Genomic DNA, 20658 nt, shown 5'->3' on the forward strand with positions numbered 1-20658 from the left:
ATTGCAGGGACAAAAGCAAGCTGGTAGCTGAATTGATGTCCCATAAATGGGATACTGAGCAAAACTCTGCTCGTCTGATTTTCCTTCTTTTGTGGTTCCTTCTGCATTGCTTGTGCTGCTGTGCTGCTTGGAATAGTCCTGAGCTGCAGAACCTGCAATCTGGAACCTACAGAGAAAAGAAGGGCCAAAGGCTCCACTAAAAATAAATCTGTAATTCATTTTCCTGCTAGTGCCTGTGGGTGAGGGGAAAAAAAAAACCCAACAAAACTCTCAATGTTCCAACACCCTCCTTATCTGAGGGAAGGATCTATTATGTAGTTGTGGGGGTGGGATGGGAACTAGGTAGGGTTACAGAACAGCAGAGCTAAAATTAGAAATTGTTTGATGTCAGGGTGCAGTGAAGATTGACTTGAGGCGGTTTCAGTTCTGCCTTGTGGATGCTGCGGCTGCAGGGGCTTTTGGTACCTCCAGCAGGCTGCCCCTGCCCCTGGAAATTTGGAAATCCATGTCTGAGGGTGTGGGAGAGGAGCAGGAGGGGTTCCTGAGCTGTCACACTCGTCCCATGAGCAGTTTGATGTCAGGGAGCAGTGAAGATTGACTTGAGGCACTTTCAGTTCTGCCTTTTGGATGCTGCGGCTGCAGGAGCCCCTTGGTACCTCCAGCAGGCTGCTCCTGCCCTTCCCAGCTCTGGAAATCTGGAAATCCATGTGGGAGATGGGAGGGAGGGGTTCCTGAACTGTCACACTCATCCCATGAGCAGTTTGATGTCAGGGAGCAGTGAAGATTGACTTGAGGCAGTTTCAGTTCTGCACTTTGGATGCTGCGGGTACAGGAGCCCTTTGATACCTCCAACAGGCTGCCCCTGCCCTTCCCTGGCCCTGGAAATCTGGAAATCCATGTCTCAGGGTGTGGGAGAGGGGAGGGAGAGGTTCCTGAGCTGTCACACTCATCCCACCCAGCTCTGCTCCTTTGAGATGTAAATGAGCGGCAGGGAAGGTTCTGTCCTCACGGCGCTGTGACACACAGGGGTGACAATCGTGGGTGTCTGGGATTCGTGGCTCCGTGATTACCCAGGAAATGATGAAGCTGCTTAAATCACTCCCAATTTGGTGCTGAAGCCTTAAAGAGCTGCTGCGTGCGGTGAACTTGGTCTTGTGGCACCACAAACGATCCCAAATGAAATTGGATTTCCAAATCAATTCTTCCTCAATTTCTGGAGAAGCTTGGCAAAATAGTTCTGTGAAAGTTACATAATTGTGCTGCTGTGCCCATTGTGCTGTTTGACCTTCACTTTACAGGTCCAAATGTTGCATTTTCAGTCTTTCCTGTCTTCATTGATTCTTCTGCTCCTACATCACCCTTTGTTCTTTTTATTCAGGGGGAAGAAATAGATGCTAATAATCCTCAGTAAAAACCACCAGAGCTGACCCACATACATATAAATATGGTTTTTTTGGGGAAAAGGAGAGGCCTTAGCTCCTTATGAATTCTGCAAATGGATCTGAGCAATCAGGATGTTCCTCTTGGCTGCGGCAGGAAGAGCAAACCTCATTAACAGGGCGCTCATCTTCCCCTGCATCCAGAACATTCTGACCTGGCCACACGTCCTGAACCTTCTGGCTGGCCATAAATTAAGGTTTTTTTATCCTTTTCCAGCAAGAAGATGTCAGGCCAGGTGCCTGGAAGGACAGCTTGGAGCAGCCTTGGCAGGTTTATTCTGTACATGGCTCTGTGGCACGCACTCACTGAGGGGTAATTAACAGGTTTTGTGTTAATTTCTCAGGCCTTGGTGTTATTTTTTCTGCTCTTTTCCATGGTGGGAAGCCCTAGGAAGCAGTGAGGAGCCTAATCCGAGGGCATTAAAGCCAAGGAAAAGCTTTGCACACAATTCCCTTGGCCAGGCTGTGCTCGTGGGGCAGAAATAGAAGCAGGATCAGCCCAGCACCAGTTTTTATCCACGCTGGATTAATACCTGCAGTGGCAACAGGCTGTGAAACACAACTTTTATTTTAGCAAAAGTCTGAAATTACAGTGCAAGGAGACCATTTGAAATACAACCAAGGCATTTTCAAACCTCTGATCTGAGGCTGGGTTTGCTGTGTGATGATACACTGGCAAAACCGTCCCTTTAATATTTTTGTTTCTTATGTGGTTGGTTCTTGGCGTCAAGTTCTGATTTAAATTTGGATAAACATCTGTAATCTTGTCCTCTAATATATATGTGCAGATTGAGACCTCTCTGAGGACAGGCACACAGCAGTTCTGTGACTGGGGCCATGAGGAAGCTGCACTTTGAGTTTGCTGCAGCACCCAGAATCTCTCCCCCACATCTCTCCTTGGGCTGCAGATTATTTTGGCTAATTGAATCCCAATCGTTTGTTTTGCTGGGAAATTGCATTCCCCTCTTATCAGATGGCAGGATCACCTTGCTCTGTGTCTCCAGCCCTCAGAAATGTCAAGTGAAGGGCAAGCTGGAGTGGCTCTGCAGCTCTGAGCCTTTGCTCACTCAGGGCCTGCAGCTGAAGGAGTGAGGCAGCAGTGTGGCTGTTCCAGGGGTTCTTTTCCTCACTGAAAGCCTGAAAATGTGGAAAATTCAGTCAGGAAGAGATAAAACATGGAGCTAAGGCTGCTGGGTGCTGTGTGAGAGCTCAGTCCCTTCCAAAGGGAAGGAAGGCGCTGGCTGTGGGAGCTGGGGGTCACGAGAGGCCCTGATTGTGCCTGGATCTGTCACTGACCATTTCATCCTCATGGTGCCTCTGCCTCACTTTCCCTGCCTGCAATATGAGGCAAATCAGTCTCTCCTTCCTTCTCCCTGTGCCTGGAACAGAGATTTTCATGGGACAAGTGCTAGGAGAAGATGTTGGACAGGAATCAGTCTCCCCTTCCCTCTCCCTGTGCCTGGATTTTCAAGGGATAAGTGCTGGAAGAAGCTGTTGGACAAAAATCAATCTCCTCTTCCTTTTCCCTTTGCCTGGAGCAGAGATTTTCATTCTCACATTTTGGGAAGGAGCTGTTGGACAGAAATCAGTCTCCTCTTCCTTTTCCCCCTTCTTGGAGCAGAGATTTTCATTCCCACATTTTGAAAAGGAGCTGTTAGACAGAAATCAGTCTCCCCTTCCTTCTCCCTTTGCCTGAGCAGAGATTTTCAAGGGACAAGTGCTGGAAGAAGATGTTAGACAGAAACCAGTCTTTCTTTCCTTCTCCCCCTTCCTGGAGCAGATATTTTCATGGAATAAGTTCTGGAAGGAGCTGTTGGACAAAAATCAATCTCCTCTTCCTTTTCCCTTTGCCTGGAGCAGAGATTTTCATTCCCACATTTTGGGAAGGAGATGTTGGACAGAAATCACTCTCCCCTTGCTTCTCCCCCTTCCTGGAGCAGAGATTTTCGTGAGATAAGTTCTGGAGGGAGATTTTGGACAGAAATCAGTCAGTTTTTCCTTTTCCCTTGTCCTGGAGCAGAGATTTTCATGGGACAAGTGCTGGAAGAAGATACTGGACAGAAATCAGTCTCCCTTTCCTTCTCCCCCTTCCTGGAGCAGAGATTTTTTTATTCCCACATTTTGGGAAGGAGCTGTTGGACAGAAATCAATCTCCTCTTCCTTTTCCCTGTGCCTGAGCAGAGATTTTCAAGGGACAAGTGGTAGAAGAAGATATTGAACAGAAATCATTCTCCTCTTCCTTTTCTTTTGCCTGGAGCAGAGATTTTCATGGGATAAGTCCTGGAAGGAGCTGTTGGACAAAAATCAATCTCCCTTTCCTTCTCCCTGTGCCTGAACAGAGATTTTCATGGGACAGGTTCTGGAAGGAGCTGCTGGACAGAAATCAGTCGTCCTTTCCTTCTCCCTGTGCCTGAACAGAGATTTTCATTCCCACATTTTGAGGAGCTGTTGGACAGAAATCAGTCTCCCTTTCCTTTTCCCTGTGCCTGGGCAGAGATTTTCATGGCACAAGAGCTGGAAGGAGCTGCTGGACAGTGTCCCACGTTTTTAAGTGTCTGATTCACCCCCTGTGTGTTGATGGTTGTGCTGGACTGATGAGAAGCACTCGCATTGCTGGAATTTCTGCTGCATTTCTGCTCAGCAAGTGGGCAGGGGCAAGGCCTGGAAGAGGCAAAAATTGCCATCAAAACCCTTGTGGTGCTCCCTGACAGAATTACTGTGTCCTGGTCAAGGCCTCTCCTGTTTTTCCAGCTGAAATTCCAGATCTCTCTCTATTTTAAACAGTTTAAACTTTGGCTGATCGAGCAGCTGCTGTGTTTTTGCTTGAACTTTCCCCAGAACTCCTCTGAGTTCAGGCCCTGGTTAGAAAGTGCATCTTAATGCCATTATTATTTTAATTGATGCTTTTTGCAACTGCTAACTACTAATTTCAGGATTTTGAGCCTGTTTTGAAGTAAATTGTAGAAGTTGATATAATATACCCGAGGATGGAATATCCAAGCTCAGGAAATGGAGACACCAAACCCAAACTGCTGCACAGAATTCCTTTCCCTTCTGGCTGCCTTTGCAGAGCCATGTGCTGAATACACAATGCTGGAATGTTCTTTGAGCTTCTCCTTTCCTAAAGTTTTCCTTTTGGCCAGATTTAGGCCTGTGTTGTTGATTATATTTTACATTTTGCAGCGGTTTATTCCCCTGTAACCATTTTTCCAGGACAGAATGGTCTCTGTGGTCACAGCCAAGTGATCTGAGGGCAGATGCTCTGCTTTTTTCCCAACTAAAAAAAGATGCAGAGTGCTGCCATTCTCCTTTGACAATGTCACAGCCACTCCATGCATGTGGCAGAGGAGCAGAGAAAGAGGAATTTGGAGATTTTTTTTTGGAGATTCATATATTTGGGGATATATATATTTTGAATAATTTTCAAACCACTCAGAATACCAGGTTTGGTAGAATGTGGTTTTGGACCACAGCTAATTTCAGCCCTTGGAATTGGAAGGAGAAAAAGGGAGGAGAAAATGAGTGGAATGAAAAGGACTTTGGGGGGAAATTAGGTGTATTTTGAGGAGCAGCAAGGATTTGGTAACAGAAGAAATGTCCAGCTAGAGCAAATTAGCTGGAGGGGGAACACACAACTTGCTTAGTTGAAGAACAGCTCCCTCTAATTAGAGTCATTCCCTTAATGAGATGCTGAGCAAATCAGGCTGTGTTTGAAGGGCAGAGGGAGGTGGCCAGGCCTGAGCATTGCACAGATCATTGCCGGGTCTCAGCCCCAATGCAGTGAGGACACACGAGGTGCTGTGAGTTAAAGGTTTGCATAGTGGAGTTTCAGAGAGAGGCAGAGCTGTAATTTTGGTGTATTTCTGACCCCACAGCACCAGAAATAAATCAGCTGTGGGGATGCGGAAGGAGTGCCCCGTGCTTGTGAGGCTGTGCAGCCCTCAGAGCTGGAATTTGGATTTTTTCAGAGCTGTCAGCTGTTGCAGAAATGTGATGCACAACCTGATGCGCATTTTGGGAATGAGGTTTGGGAGGCAAAGCCAAGCTTAGCTGTAGGCCATGAAAGAAGGATGTGTCTGGAGGCCAGGGCTCACAGAACTGAGCAATATTCAGTGCCTGCTCCAGGGCTCTAAAACTGCAGCACCGCTTCAAATGCCTGCTGTGTTATTTTTCCAGCAGGAAGAACAAGTTCCCTGTGGATTCTTTTCTGTTTTAAAGGCAGCTGATAGCACAACTGGTTTGGGAAATAGAACTGTTTCTAAAATTGTGTTGTTTTACAGCAAAAGAGGCTCTTGAAAACAGAGATTTGCTGTGCTGGGAGATTTTCATGCCCCACCTCCAGTTTGGAGGAAGAAATTCCATCCTAAATAGTCAAGATGGACAAAGGGTAGAAGAAAGGAAGTGGAATTAGTCCTGGTTTGCAAATGAGGCACACAGAGATGAAAGGTGTTTTTCCTTTTAATTGTTTATTAATAGCTGTGTATTAATTCCCTACTGGAAGCTTAGCTTAGGAGAGCAAAGAATTATTATAGCTTAAACAGTTTTCTAAAGAGAGCAAACTCTGCTGAAGGAAGAGCAGGATGGGGAATGCAAACATCCATCCCTGTCCCCTGCACCTCTCACAGGGGACTGGGCCAGAGCCACAAACTGAATCCTTGTAATTGTCCCAAAAAAATCTGACTCCTTATCATTGTCCCAAACCAACCTGAACCCTTGTAATTGTCCCAAAACAACCTGAACCCTTATAATTGTCCCAAACCAGCCTGTGCATTGCTCATATTTGAAGATACCACAGTTATCCTGAGGACATCTGTTCTTCCAAGGACAGATTAGGAAGTTAGGGTGATTGGGTGATTTGGATGTCACTTTATAAGATTTCCCACATGGAACTCCAAATCCCAAGGATATTTGAGTGTGTCTTGGAAGTTTTGGGCACCAAAATGCAGCAAGTTAAAGCAATCCTTGAAACTATAACACTTATAATTGTCCCAAAACAACCTGGATCCTTATCATTGTCCCAAACCAATCTGAATCCTTATAATTGTCCCAAACCAACCTGAACCCTTATAATTGTCCCAAACCAGCTTGTGCATTGCTCATATTTGGAGATACCACAGTTATCCTGAGGACATCTGTTCTTTCAAGACCAGATTAGGAGCTCAGGATGATTTGGATGTCACTTTGCAGGGTTTCCCACATGCAACTCCAAATCTCAAGGATGTTTGAGTGAGTCTTGGAAGTTTTGGGCACAAAAATGCAGCTAGGCGAAACAATCCTTGAAACTATAACACTGAACCAGTCCTAATTGTGCAATTTAGAGTCCTGCATTGCTGCAAACTGGGCTGCTGCCTCTTTAAACAATGGAAATAATGGAAAGCAGGGCTAGAGACTGAAGGAAGTGTGATATTATTGAGGTATTGATCCATGCTCCTGCCAGTGGGGCATCCTGTACAGGGCCAGGAGCTGGACTTCAGTAATCCTTGTGGGCTCCTTCCAGCTCAGGATATTCTGTGTTTCTGTGGGCCTGTTTTGTGTTCATTAACTGTTACCTATTGCTGTTTTTGAATGTGACAAGTGAGCAAGTTTATTCAATTTTTTTCCTGCTCCTGGCTGTGAGGATTTGACTTCAGCCTTGATTCTTTCCCACAATTTCATATCATTCCATTGCTCATTGTTCAAAAGAAAAATCCAACCCCAAACCTTTTAATACAGCTTCTCTTTCTCCCCAATATTTACATTCTTCAAATATTTGTTGACCACTCCACTTTGTTTACCCTTCAAGTTTGTTTTCACAAGCGAGCCTCATGAGTGCCGGGATGTTTTTGTTGCTTTCCTTTGAACTCGTTGCTCTGTAAGAAAATCTCTCTGGTTCTTTGCCACCCTTCCGAACGTGTTCCTGCTCGGGATTAACTGATCGCACAGAGCAAATATTTCATCATTCCATGAGGGCTGATTGATCAGCTCCCAGTCACATCCGTCCTCCCTGCTCCTCTGTCATGTTGCAGGAACATTTTTCATTTGCTTTCTGCTCTTTCCCTGTCCATCTGTGCTGCTTTCTTGCTTTCTAAATTCTTTAAATTGCTGGCTGTGGTTTTGTTTCCTCTGCTGCACCTGCCTGGAGTAGGTACAAAGCCAAGGACAGCAGCAGGCCTGCGTTGCTGCTTTTCCCAGCCGGGAATCAGGCACAGCCTCTGCTTATTTTTGCCCAGACAGGTTTTTTAAGTGTGTTTATACACACTTTCAAGATGAGTCACATTGTTACCCTCTGCATTGTAGAACTTCCGTGCAGAAATGGCCTTTCCCAGAGCTTGTATTTGGAAATGCCCGAGTGTTGAAGGCAAATATTTCTATTTATTCTAAACATTTCCTGTTGCTGCCTGCTGCTCTAGCAGGGAAATCGATGCTTTGTGTTGCCTGATGAGCTTTAGGAGGGTGTGCAGCCCCTCGGGGTGAAAAGCCAGAGCTTTGTGGGAGCAGGGAAGTGGAATTTCGAGGTAATTGGGATGTTGTGTCCACGCTGACTGCTCTGCTCCTTGGTCATCACAGAGGGGCTCCCTCGTGGTTTGCAGGGCGTTATATATTTAATTTTATATATATATATGGATATGTATATATATATATATGTATATATATGTATATATATGTATATATGTACATGTATGTATATATGTATATGTATGTATATATATATAGGTATGTATATATATATGTATAAATGTATATATAATATATATTAAATTAAATTATATGTATTTAGTATATTATAATAAATTTTATATATAATATAAATAATTTTATACATTATATATTATATAGTATATAGTACATAGTACGTAGTATGTAGTATATAGTATATAGTATATAGTATATAGTATATAGTATATATTTAATACATATATTTTTTCTATATAGATAGATTATATATACATATATATATATTATAGTGCACTTAATAAAGCTCTGCTTGGGGTGCCAGGGCTGGACAGCAGCACATATAATAATTAATATATATTAATTAAATATTTTTATATAATAATATATATTACTATATTAAATTTATATACATATATATATGTATATATATATACACATATATATACATATATATACATATATATACATATATATACATATATATATAAAAATAAAAATATATATACACATATATATAATTATATTTTTAAATATATATATATATATATATATATAAAATAGAGCATTTAATAAAGCTCTGTTCGGGGTGCCAGGGCTGGGCAGCCGCACATCTAATAATTAATTCATATTAAATTAATATCTTTATATATTAATATATATTGATATATTAATTTTATATACATATACATATACATACATATACATACATATACATATATATATACATATACATATATATACATATTTATACATATATATATATATATATATATATAAAGTAGAGCATTTACTAAAGCTCTGCTCGGGGTGCCAGGGCTGCAGCCCCGATGGGTAAGGGCACGAGAGGAGCAGAAATCTGCATTTTCTCCCCGGTGGGAGCAGCGAGGAGCAGCCAGGGTTAACCGGGTGATGCGGGACATCCTTAAAGCCACAGCGAGAGCTTTCTGGCAGCGCCAGGCTGGGATGCCAGAGCCGGGCAGCGCGGTGCAAAGGCGGCTTTGTTCCAGCCATGCCGAGCCCTTATCAGAGCGGGGAATCTTTTTGTCGAGTCCTTTGGCGGCCCTGAGATGCCCCGGAGCAGCAGCAGCAGCAGCAGCAGCGAGGTGCCCGGGCGGTTCCGTGCGGATCCCCCCGGGGAGCTCGCAGGGCAGCGGGGAAGAACCGAGGGTGCCTCCCGGGAAGGGCCATGCGCTGACAGGTGCCCCTGGAATCCCTGAAATCCTCGGTTTTCACCTCCAGGCAGGCGGGGAATCTTTCCTTTGTGTCTCTGTGTGTGTGTGTGCTGGGAGGGCAGGCAGCTCCTCGGGAAAAGGATGCTGGGCTGGGATGGAGATGCTGGGATGGAGATGTGGCTGATGGGGGAATGTCAGTCTGGGAGGAAGGGATTTGGGGGAAGAAGCTGGGGAAGAACTTAAGGTGGAGAATATTCCCAGTAGCATCTCAAGAACTTGTTTGTGTTTGAGGTGAAATTTGAAGTTTTGGTGCTGCTGGTCCCTCTTGGCTGCCCCTGCAGTGACACTGGAAGTCCATGACAAAACATTTAACTCTGTGCTAATGCAAGGAAAGAAGGATAAATAATGGAGGCACTACTGTGATGATTTTCATTTTTCACCTCCCAAGCAGGTGGGGAATCTTTCCTCTGTGTGTGTGTGTGTGCTGGGAGGGCAGGCAGCTCCTCGGGAAAAGGATGCAGGGTTGGGATGGAGATGCTGGGATGGAGATGTGGCTGATGGGGGAATGTCAGTCTGGGTGGAAAGGATTTGGGGGCAAAAGCTGGCGAAGAACTTAGAGTGGAGAATATTCCCAGTAGCATCTCAAGAACTTGTTTGTTTGTGTTTGAGGTGAAATCTGAGGTGAAATTTTGGTGCTGCTGTTCCCTCCTGGCTGCCCCTGCAGTGACACTGGAAGTCCAGTGACAAAAGATTTAAGTCTTTGCTAATGGAATAAAATAAGGATAAATAATGGAGGCACTACTGTGATGATTTCATAGGATCTGTAATTAGGGTGAGCTCCTGTTTCTGGCCTTTTTCTCTGTGGGTAGGGCAGCCTTATTCTCCACATTATTTATTCTGGGGGCAGGGGCTGCACTGAGTAGCTCTGTGGGGGTTTTTGGTCAGTTTTGGGGTGAGCCCAGCAGATTTCAGGAATCTGGAAGAAAAGGCCAAGAGAAGTTAAGGCAGTCAGTGGGAGCAGGGGTGAATCCAGTTGGATTGGGGCTGGAAATCAGAGGTGGCACAGGGCAGGTCTGAAGGCAGAGACTGAGGCAGGAGGCTGCAGGAGGCTGGGATCTGTCTGGATAACCAGATTGGAACAGCTGGGAGGGATGGAGAAGCTGGAATATCCATAACAGAACATCACAATGCAGGAGCACTCACAGCACCAGCCAGCGCTGGAGACAGAGATTGGCCCATGGACCATTTTAGGACAATTGGGACAATTTCCCTTCTCTTTCTGAACGAGCTGTGAGCTCTTCCAGCTCAGCCCAGCAGGGAAGAGCGAGCAGAGGGGTGCTGGGTGCTGGATGGGGCCTGTCTGTACCAGGAGGCTGCTGCAGGCCAGCCCCTGGCACAGCTCTGCTCTCCCAATGGCAGCTATTGAGGCTTTAGCAGATGTCAGGGAAAGCTGAGCCTGCACAGGAGCAGCACGACTGGGGCTGCTGCTCAGCTCCTGGGAGCACAGAGGGGGTGGCTGTCTCACATTCCCAGTGGCATCCCAAGAACTCGTTTGTTTGGGTTGGGTTTGAGGTGAAATTTTGGTGCTGCTGCTCCATTCTCGCTGCAGTGACACTGGGAGCACAGCGGCAAAAGATGTAACTCTGTGCTAATGAAAGAAAAGAAGGATAAATAATGGAGGCAGTACTGTGATGATTTTTGTTTTTCACCTCCCAGGCAGGGGGGGAATCCTTCCTCTGTGTGTGTGTGTGCTGGGAGGGCAGGCAGCTCCTTGGGAAAGGGGAAAAGGATGCAGGGATGGAAAGGAGATGCTGGGATGGAGATGTGGCTGATGGGAGAATGTCAGGGTGGAAGGGATTTGGAGGAAAAAGCTGGGGAAGAACTTAAGGTGGAGAATATTCTCAGTGGCATCTCAAGAACTCATTTGTTTGTGTTTGAGGTGGAATTTGAAATTTTGGTGCTGCTGGTCCCTCCTGGCTGCCCCTGCAGTGACAGTGGGAGTACAGTGGCAAAACATTTAACTCTTTACTAATGAAACAAAAGAAAGATAAATAATGGAGGCACTACTGTGATGATTTCACAGGGACCTATAATTAGGCTGAGCTCCTGTTTCTGGCCTTTTTCTTTGTGGGTAGGGTAGGGCAGCCTTATTCTCCACCTTATTTATTCTAGGGGCAGGGGCTGCACTGAGCAGCTTTGCAGGGTTTTTGGTCAGTTTTGGGGTGAGCTCAGCAGATTTCAGGAATCTGGAAGAAAGGGCCAAGTGAAGTTAAGGAAATCAGTGGGAGCAGTGGGACACTGGAAGTACAGTGGTAAAATATTTGACTCTGTCCTGAGGGAAGAAAAAAAGATAAATAACAGAGGCACTACTGTGATGATTTCACAGGGACCTGTAATTAGGCTGAGCTCCTGTTTCTGTTATTTGTCCTTTTGTTTAGGGCAGCCTTCTCTGAAAAGCTGTTTTGCTTTTCCCTTCATCCTGCCTGAAAAGGGGAGCTGCTCCTGCTGGGGTGCACTCAGGCCCTGCCTGCCTGATCTCCCCAGCCCTCAGCACGCTGCTGTAACCCAAATAAATGCAGGAGTTCCTTTTATTAGTGCTCCCTCTCAGAGACATCTGCTGGGTTATTGAGGTGCTGGTAATCTTCATTTTCCAGCGCACTGCTGGGTCCATTATCTGTCAGAGCAGAGCAAGGGCTGTGGGGTGAAAGATGCAGGAGGACAGAACATGCAATGGCTCCACAGAAAAAGCAGATGGGTTTAGTGAGGCTGACAGGGAGCTTCAGGTGTGCCGGTGGTGCATGGTTAGAAACCCCAGAGAGGGGATTTGGGGCTGGGCAGCTCAGCCTTTCCCAGTGCATCATTCCAAAGTGGCGGCTGCCAGGTGGGATCTGCTGCCTGTCCCTGGTGCTGGGTGCTCTCCATTTCTCCTCACATCTACCCTGCTGTGCCTCTCCGTGCTGGGATGGGATTCTCTTGGCCTCAACCCACAGGGGAAAACTGGTTTGCCTTGTGCTCCTCTTCCTCCTCATTTTCAGTGATCACACTGATTTAAGGAAGGCCAGAACTGCATTAAACACCCTCCTGGGCATCACTGTGAGCTGATGGCTGTGATTCCTCAGGGATTTGGGCAGCCCTTGGGGGAGGACAAACAGAGCCCTTTATTTTCATAAAATGTCACAGACAGGTTTTATGAAAAATCCTTTCCTTAAGATTTTTCCTCCTGAGAAGCTGAGAAGCCTCAGGAACAAAATGTAAACAATGGTTATCTGCTGCTGTGGAATGCAACAGGTGCATCTGGGATTGGTCTCATGTGGTTGTTTCTAATTAATGGCCAATCACAGCCCAGCTGGCTCGGACTCTCTGTCCAAGGCACAAGCTTTTGTTATCATTCCTTCTTATTCTATTCTTAGCCAGCCTTCTGATGAAATCCTTTCTTCTATTCTTTTAGTGTAGTTTTAGTGTAATATTTATCATAAAATGATAAATCAGCCTTCTGAAACACGGAGTCAGATCCTTGTCCCTTCCCTCATCCTCAGACCCCTGTGGACACGGTCACACTTGGCTGATGAGGAACCTGCCTGGACAGACTCTGGCTGTGCTACAAAAGCTTGTCCAGCTCTCACTCCAGCCCTTGTTGGAGCTGAACCTCCCCACAGCCTTTCCCCTCCCATCCATCCCTGCACCTCTCCATGTGCTGATTGTTCTGGTTGTGCTGATTGTCCGAGCCTGGTGTTGGGACAGCAGGTAGGGCTGTGTGTCCTGGGTGAGGGTGAGGTGGGACCTGCTGCTGGTGAATGCCTTTAATTCTGCGTGGCTCCTTTTGTGCAATTAAGGAGAGCTAATTAGCTCCTCTTAGTGCAGTCTCCTTGCAGAGGTAGCTGACCTCTTGTTAATCCTGGATTAAGTTCTTACTAAGAACTGGCTCTTTGTGTGTCCCAGTTAAGATGTTGACACTTTGTTCTCTCTCTCCCCTTGTTCTCCTCCTCCCCCTGTTCCTCCCCATGCCTGTGAGCACATGATTCCCTGCCTCCTCCAGCCCCCACTGCTCCAGGAATCCATGGACTCTGTGAAAATGCCACTGCCAGCTCAGAAAGAGCTTTGCTTGGTCTGGCACCTGTCTAGGAGCCCATTTTCCACAAGGAGAAAGGGAGAGTGCTTCCTGTTGCTTTGACAGGGTGGTGTCACAGACATCTTTTTACAAAAATCCTTTCTTTAGGATTTTTCCTCCTGAGAAGCTGGGAGGCCTCAGGAACAAAATGTAAACAATGGTTATCTGCTGCTGTGGAATGCAACAAGTAGATCTTTGATTGGCCAATGTTAGTTTTTTCTAATTAATGGCCAATCACAGTCAGCTGGCTCAGACAGAGAGTCCAAGGCACAAACCTTTGTTATCATTCCTTCTTATTCTATTCTTAGCCAGCCTTGTGATGAAATCCTTTCTTCTATCCTTTTAGTATAGTTTTAATATAATATATATCATAAAATAATAAATCAGCCTTCTGAAACATGGAGTCAGATCCTCATCTCTTCCCTCATCCTCAGACCCCTGTGAACACGGTCACAGGCCGGGAATCCTGTGGGGTTTGAGGAGCAGCACCCGTGGGCTGAGCAGGAATTGTCAAACAGGAGCAAAACCCCAGCCAGGGAATCCCCCGTGTGCAGTCAGGAGTCCACTCATTCATTCCTGAAGAGGGTGAACAGCAAACCAGCAAATTAAACATGTGCAGAATGCTAATTACCACCCAGTTTCCCACCAGTGCTAATCCTGCTTGCACATCTGAGGTTGTTGCACTGGGTTTTCCCTCAGGACATGTTTTCCTTCAATGTTTCTTGACATTTCTGTTGTTTTTTTTTTTCAAAGACAAGGCTGGAAACACAATGCAGGTGTGTGCCCCTGGTTCTGTTCTGAACTCAGCTGACGAGCAGAGAGTGCTGGGGAAAAGCTCTCCCAGAGTGGCTTTAACTTTTCAAACCAGATCATATTAAAGGTGGGCAAAGAATTACAGTCAGGAGTCCACTCACTCATTCCTGAAGAGGGTCAATAGCAAACCAGCAAATTAAACACGTGCAAATGCTCATTACCACCCAGTTTGCCACCAGTGCTAATCCTGCTTGCACATCTGAGGTTGTTGCACTGGGTTTTCCCTCAGGACACGTTTTCCTTCAATGTTTCTTGACATTTCTGTGGTGTCTTTTTCAAAGCAAGGCTGGAAACACAATGCAGGTGTGTGCCCCTGGTTCTGTTCTGAACTCAGCTGACCAGCAGAGAGTGCTGGGGAAAAGCTCTCCCAGTGGCTTTAACTTTTCAAACCAGATCATATTAAAGGTGGGCAAAGAATTACAGGGGTGGAAATGAGAAACCCTGCGTGTTTACCCACCCAGGTGCTCATTGTTCTGCAGACAGATTTTCAAGGCCTCTTTTTGTTCTGCACCGCTGGTGTGCCTTACAGGGAGGGTAGGATTGCTCTGGAGAGCTGATCCCAGCCCCACCTGATGCTCTGCAGGCCTGGACATCCCGGCCCTGCTGTGGATCTGTCACCAGCCCTGGGCTTTAATTACCCAGCCAGTGCCTCATTTCCTCGGCTGGGAGATGCAATATGCATGAGAGTGCTTGTGTTACAGCAGCACAGCAGCCCTGCAGGCGTGCAGGCCCGGTTTGGGCAAGGAGAAGGTGCTGCCTGCCTGGCCACTGAAGAGCCTGACCCAGGAAAGTGGAGGCAGGGATGCCCAGATGTGGCTCTGGGCTCCTGCAGGGCTTGGCAGAGCTGTGGTGTGCGAGGGGCAAAGTAATGGGGAATTTGGCAAACCACACAGCGCCTCAAAAGCTTTACAAACTAAAGTTTCACCCCAAACTCTTGGAAGGACAAAAAGCTTTTATATTTCTGCAGCACCATCCCTGGCACTGAAGACAGCTCATTTTCATGGTGATAAAAGTTGGATGAAACTGCACTGAGAGAGGAGCTTTAGGAGCCTTTAAGGAAACTCTTCTGGACATGAAACTGCAAATTCCTGTCTTGTTCAAGAGCTGCAAGAATGCATTTTATGCCAGCTGGGCTCGCTTGCACGAGCCTGCTGTTCAAGACTCAGGACAAGGACTTTATTTCATGTGTGAAGGACAATGTGAGCATCTGCCTGCTGAGCATGACACGATCACAGCCCTGAGCTTCCTTAAAGGCTCCTAAAGCTCCTCTCTCGGTGCAGTTTTATCCAAATTTTATCACCATGAAAATGAGCTGTCTTCACTGTCTTCAGTGCAGAAATGTAAAAGCTCTTTGTCCTTCCAAGAGTTTGGGGTGAAACTTTGCACATCTGACGAAGTTTGTAAAGCTTTCGAGGTGCTGTGTGGTTTTCCAAATTCCCCATAACTTTGCCCCTTGCACACCATGCCAGATCAGCCTAAGAAGCTTTTCTCTAAATAAATCTTGCATTTTTACCACTGCTCTTACAGTGCTTTTGGGAGCAGGACTTTTGTTTGATTAATTTCTCTCCTGTCAGTCTTAGGCTTCACCTCCTATCTGTCCTGCCACTCCAGGACCTGCTTTGAGCCTTTGTGTGCTCCAGATCTGAAGTAGCCATTATATTGAATTTATCTCAGCATTTGGGTCTGTGTAACTCATGTGGCTATTGAAAAATAGCATCTTTTCAAACCTTAAAATTCATCCAGACTAAAGGTATCAAGATTTGTGGAGGCTAAGAATTGTGTTTTTAATTATTTTCTCACTTTCTGGAAGAGAAAAAAAAAACCAAAAAAACACTGAAAGATCCATAGGCTGTAAAACAAAATGGGACCATTCAGATATCTCATTCCAAGTGCTGTTGAATGCAAAGTGTGAGGCTTGAATTGATTCTGGTTGGAGGTACAGAGCAGTGTTTGGGAGAACACAAACCCTTGCATAATAATGCTCGCCACAGATGGGTAATTGAGCCTTGAATTAGTTACAGTGGTTAGTTCTGTTTGCTTCCCAAAATAGGTTTCTCTTGTCTGGTCAGGATTCATCCAGCTCCAATTTTCAGCATTTCCAGCTGGTACCCAGTGGGATCAAACCTGGATTCCAGGTGAGCATTTAAATTTTGCCATTCCTTGGCCTCCAGGCTGTGGTGGAAGGATTCAGTGCCTTTAGTGCTGGTTGCTCTTCTCTGGGTTTATCCAGATTATCCACTGCCTGACCCTGGATACAATCCCACACACGGTGTGTCAGTGGAAGTCACATCCTTGGGCACAGGGAGTGGGAAAATTTCAATTTAAAACCTCATTTCCTTGAAATAAATTACTAATTCTCCAGCTGGCAAACTTTGGGGAGCATTTGGAACAACAAAACTGACCTCAGGCTGATGGATGCAACAGAGTTATTAAAACAGTGGATTCATGTGCACCTAGGTGTAATCTCTGAGTAATATGAAGGTGGTGGTAGTGTTGTGGTACCCAGACAGAGGTGTGGATGGTGGTGCTGTTTGCAGTTTAAAATCCTGTGCAGCCTTTGAATGGCACTGGTCTGAGCCTGCTGGAGCAGCTCCTGCTCCCACTGCTGTTGATGACAGTGGAATGATGGACAATCAGCATTTTGGGGTTGATTATCCATCATTCCTTCTGGGAATTAGCACCCAAAGCTGGGACTGACTGTCAGGAAAAGAGAAAATGCTCAGCCCTGGGTGTGGAAAGAGCAAAATACAACAAGAGCAGCAAAGGACAGAGTGATCAGCATTTACAGCATTCAGGGAACAGCTCCTTGTGCTGGCAGTGGGGGTCATTCACAGCACCCCGAGTCCAATAATTCAGTGTAATTCCACATGAGGACACTTGTGCTCAGATCAGAGGTGTCAGTGCAGCTCCAGCTCTGTTCTACTCTATTTCCTTGCACACACAAGGCCTGGGAGGCAAATGCAAGCTGGGTGATTGCTTTGCTCTCATAATCCTTCACCTTAAATTTCATTGCACTAAGAGGGACTTACTGTCCCTTATTTATTGTATTGTATTGAAGTCCATCTCCTTATTCTGAAATAAAGATGTCCCCAAGCAGGTTTGGAGGGATACAGTGCCCTAATGCTGAAAAAACTGTAAACTTTGCTGGATTATGTTGCTTTAAAAATCCCTGTTTACACATGGATAAGCACTGCAAAAGAAACAAAGAAACAAAAAATTGAAAAAGAAACCAAATTAGCTTCCTAGACGGAGCCGGCTAAATTGAGTTGAGGTCACCTTAACTGTGAATGAGCGTTGTTTAATTCAGCTCAGATAATCCACGTGGCCGCTTAATTAGGGTTTAATTTTCCTGCCTGTTCTTGCTTACACGCTTTGAAACTTTCTCCCAGCAGCGCGTGTGAGGCAGGGAGGACAAAACACAATGTTTCCAACCTGTGGGATTTTAACTCCCGGGGTTTTGCTGGTGTCCTTGGAAAGCGTTTAGGGTCGGGTTTTTTGGGGTTCATCGGGGGAGATGCGAGCGGGGCGGGCAGGGAGGGAGGTGGGGAGGATAAATACATTTCCAACCTGTCAGATCTTTAACTCATAGTGTTTAAATCCTTGAAAAGCCTTTGGGGGTCCCTTTGGAGGGGGTGATGTGAGTGGGGTGAGCAGAATATGTAAAGCAGAGAGGACAAATACAACATTTTCAACCTGTCGGATTTTTAACTCCTAGTGTTTGTTCAAGCCCTTGTAAAGCGTTTGGGGGTCTCTTTGGCGGGGGAGATGTAAACGAGACGGGCACATTCTGTAAAAGAGGAGGACAAACACAACATTTCCAACCTGTCAGATCTTTAACTCCTTGTTTAAATCCTTGAAAAGCTTTTGGGGGTCTCTTTGGAGGGGGTGATGCAAGCGGGGTGTGCACACTCTGTAAAATGAGGAGGACAAACATTTCCAGCCTGTCGGATTTTAACTCGTAGTGTTTAAAACCTCAAAAAGCCTTTGGGGGTCTCTTTGGCAGGGGAGATGCGAGTGGGGCGGGCAGGAGTGGGCACATTCTGTAAAATGAGGACAAACACAACATTTCCAACCTGTCGGATCTTTAACTCGTAGAGTTTTTTCCAGCCTTTTTAAAGCCTTTGGGGGTCTCTTTGCTGAGATGATGCGAATGGGGCAGGCACGGGTAGACACACTATGTAAAACGAGGAGGACAAACACATTTCCAACCTGCCGGATTTTAACTCGTAGCTTTGTTTAAATCCTCGAAAAGTGTTTGGGGGGTCTCTGCCGGGGCGATGCGATTGGGGCAGGCAGAGGTGGACTCATTATGTCAAACGAGGAGGACAAACACAACGTTTCCAACCTGTCGGATCTTTAACTCGTAGCGTTTTTTCCACCCTTTGGGGGTCTCTTTGCCGGGGTGATCCGAGCGGGGCAGGCAGGATTTGGCACATTCTGTAAAAGACAACATTTCCAACCTGTCGGATCTGTAACTCGTACCGTTTTTCCACCCTTTGGGGGTCTCTTTGCCGGGTTGATGCGCTCGGGGCGGGCAGGGGTGGGCGCATTATGTAGAATGAAGACAAACACAACATTTCCAACCTGTCGGATTTGTATCTCGTACCGTTTTTCCCAGCCTTTGGGGGTCTCTTTGCCGGAGTGATCCGAGCGGGGCAGGCAGGATTGAGCACATTCTGTAAAACGCAACATTTCCAACCTGTCGGATCTGTAACTCGTACCGTTTTTCTCACCCTTTGGGGGTCCCTTTGCCGGGTTGATGCGCTCGGGGCGGGCAGGGGTGGGCGCATTATGTAAAGCGCTGCGCAGGCGTGTGCGCGGAGCGTGTGCGGCCGCACCGGGCAGCATCAGCGGGGGGACGGGCATGGGCACGGCCGGGGCCGGGGCAGCGCCGCGGTGCCCCTGAGAGCCCGGGCAGGGCCGTGCCATGCTGCAGGAGGTGAGTACCCTCCCGGCCGGCCGCACAGTGCATGAATGAATGAATGAACCCCATGAGTGCCGGGCGATCCCCGCTGAATTCCGCCTAGCTGCTGCCGCTGCTGCCGCTGCTGCCGCCGCTGCTGAGCCGCTCCACGCTCCCCAATGGCTGCCAGGTCAGTGCTGTCGCTGTCACACGTGTGTCACACGCAGGGCTCGGCGCTGGCGGCTCCTCCATCGCACACAGGCGCTCTCCGGGCAGATTAAAGCCGGAGTCCATGTTGGTTGCTGCTGCTGCTGCTCCTCTGCGTTCGGGGGGCTGGAGAGCAGGCGGCGTGACATCATGGTGCAGAGATGCTTCGTTTCTCTTCCTTTCCGCGGGCCGATCCCTTTCTAATTTTCATTTTATTTTATTTTATTCTCCCCCTCTCCTTGTTCTGTGCCCCCCACGCACGTGCCCTGCCCCTCCTGCAGGGCGGAATTGCTAAAACAGCCTTTTCGATTGTTCCGAACAATGGGCAAATCTGATTGTTTGCGTTCTGTTTTTTTTTTTTCTTTCTTCTTTATTTTTCTCCCCCAGCTTTTTATTCCCCTCACCCCTCCTCATTTCCCCTGCTGTGTCCTGTCCCCATCCCCCATTCCCACTGTCCCCATCCCCCATTCCCACGGGGACACTCATTCCTGCCGTAACATCTGGGTCCGGGGAAAGGGGGAGGCAGGAGGGGTCGGGGCTGGATGCGTCACGGAGCTGCTGCTGCAGGAACATGGTTGGGTTTGTTTGCCCATGTGCTCTCTCCTGCCTCTACAAGGGCTCGTGGTTCCGCTCTGCCTTCCTCTCCCCGTGTTTGTGTGTTTGCACTGATGGGGAGAGGCAGGGTTTGGTTTGTGCCGCTTTTTCAGGCTCTGCTCCAGAGTCTATACAGGTGGCTTTTTGTTTTTTTAATGTTTTTTTGGCAAGGAAGAACAGTAGGAAGCGAGGATTCGCTGCACTGAGTGTGTTCATAGACAGAGAGAATCTGCTGAAAGCCCTAAAAAAATAGCTTTTCCTTAGTCTGCTGGTGGCTGGCATTGTCCTGTGCATCATGGAAATGCTGCTTCAGAAAACAGAATCTATTCCTGTTCCCTTGCTCCATTAAATCACATGCATCTGCAGGAGAGGCTAGATTAGATAGATTTAGGATGCAGCTTGTGATTTTGACTCAGTAGGATGGAAACTTCAAATCTTGGGGATGTATTTACATTTCCAGCAGCGCAATAACTCAGAACCCCCAACATTCTCTTGGAGAAGCCCCTAGCTGATAAAGAGCTGGATGAGACCCCCATGTGATAAAGAGCTGAGTGAAATCCTCATCTGAGAAAGAGCTGGATGGAGCCCCCATAACTCAGAACATTCTCTTGGAGAAGCCCCTAGCTGATAAAGAGCCCCATGTGATAAAGAGCTGGGTGAGACCCCCCAGTGATAAGGAGCTGGATGGAGCCGCCATAACTTGGAACCCCCAACATTCTCTTGGAGGAGCCCCCATGTGATAAAGAGCTGGATGGAACCCCTATCTGA

At 46.8% G+C, this 20658-nt stretch overlaps 1 protein-coding gene across 3 annotated transcripts in view; it reads left to right on the top strand.

Moving 5' to 3' along the window:
- Positions 1 to 20658, top strand: part of GRAMD1B (GRAM domain containing 1B) — a 132448-nt gene that overhangs the window by 56650 nt on the left and 55140 nt on the right. Inside the window, exon 1 of one of the 3 annotated variants that reach the window (XM_054293016.1) lies at positions 19150 to 19279. The exons of the other annotated variants lie outside the window; for them this stretch is intronic. Within the exon in view, the coding sequence (XP_054148991.1) occupies positions 19269 to 19279 (11 nt within the window). The 5' untranslated portion in view covers positions 19150 to 19268. Of the gene's footprint in view, positions 1 to 19149; positions 19280 to 20658 lie in introns of those variants that run through there. 3 annotated transcript variants of the gene reach the window in all.

This window comes from Melozone crissalis, unplaced genomic scaffold (genome assembly GCF_028551555.1).
Source record: "Melozone crissalis strain CALT ecotype California unplaced genomic scaffold, PUWL_Pcris_2 ptg000120l_1, whole genome shotgun sequence".
Taxonomy (NCBI): Eukaryota; Metazoa; Chordata; class Aves; order Passeriformes; family Passerellidae; genus Melozone; species Melozone crissalis.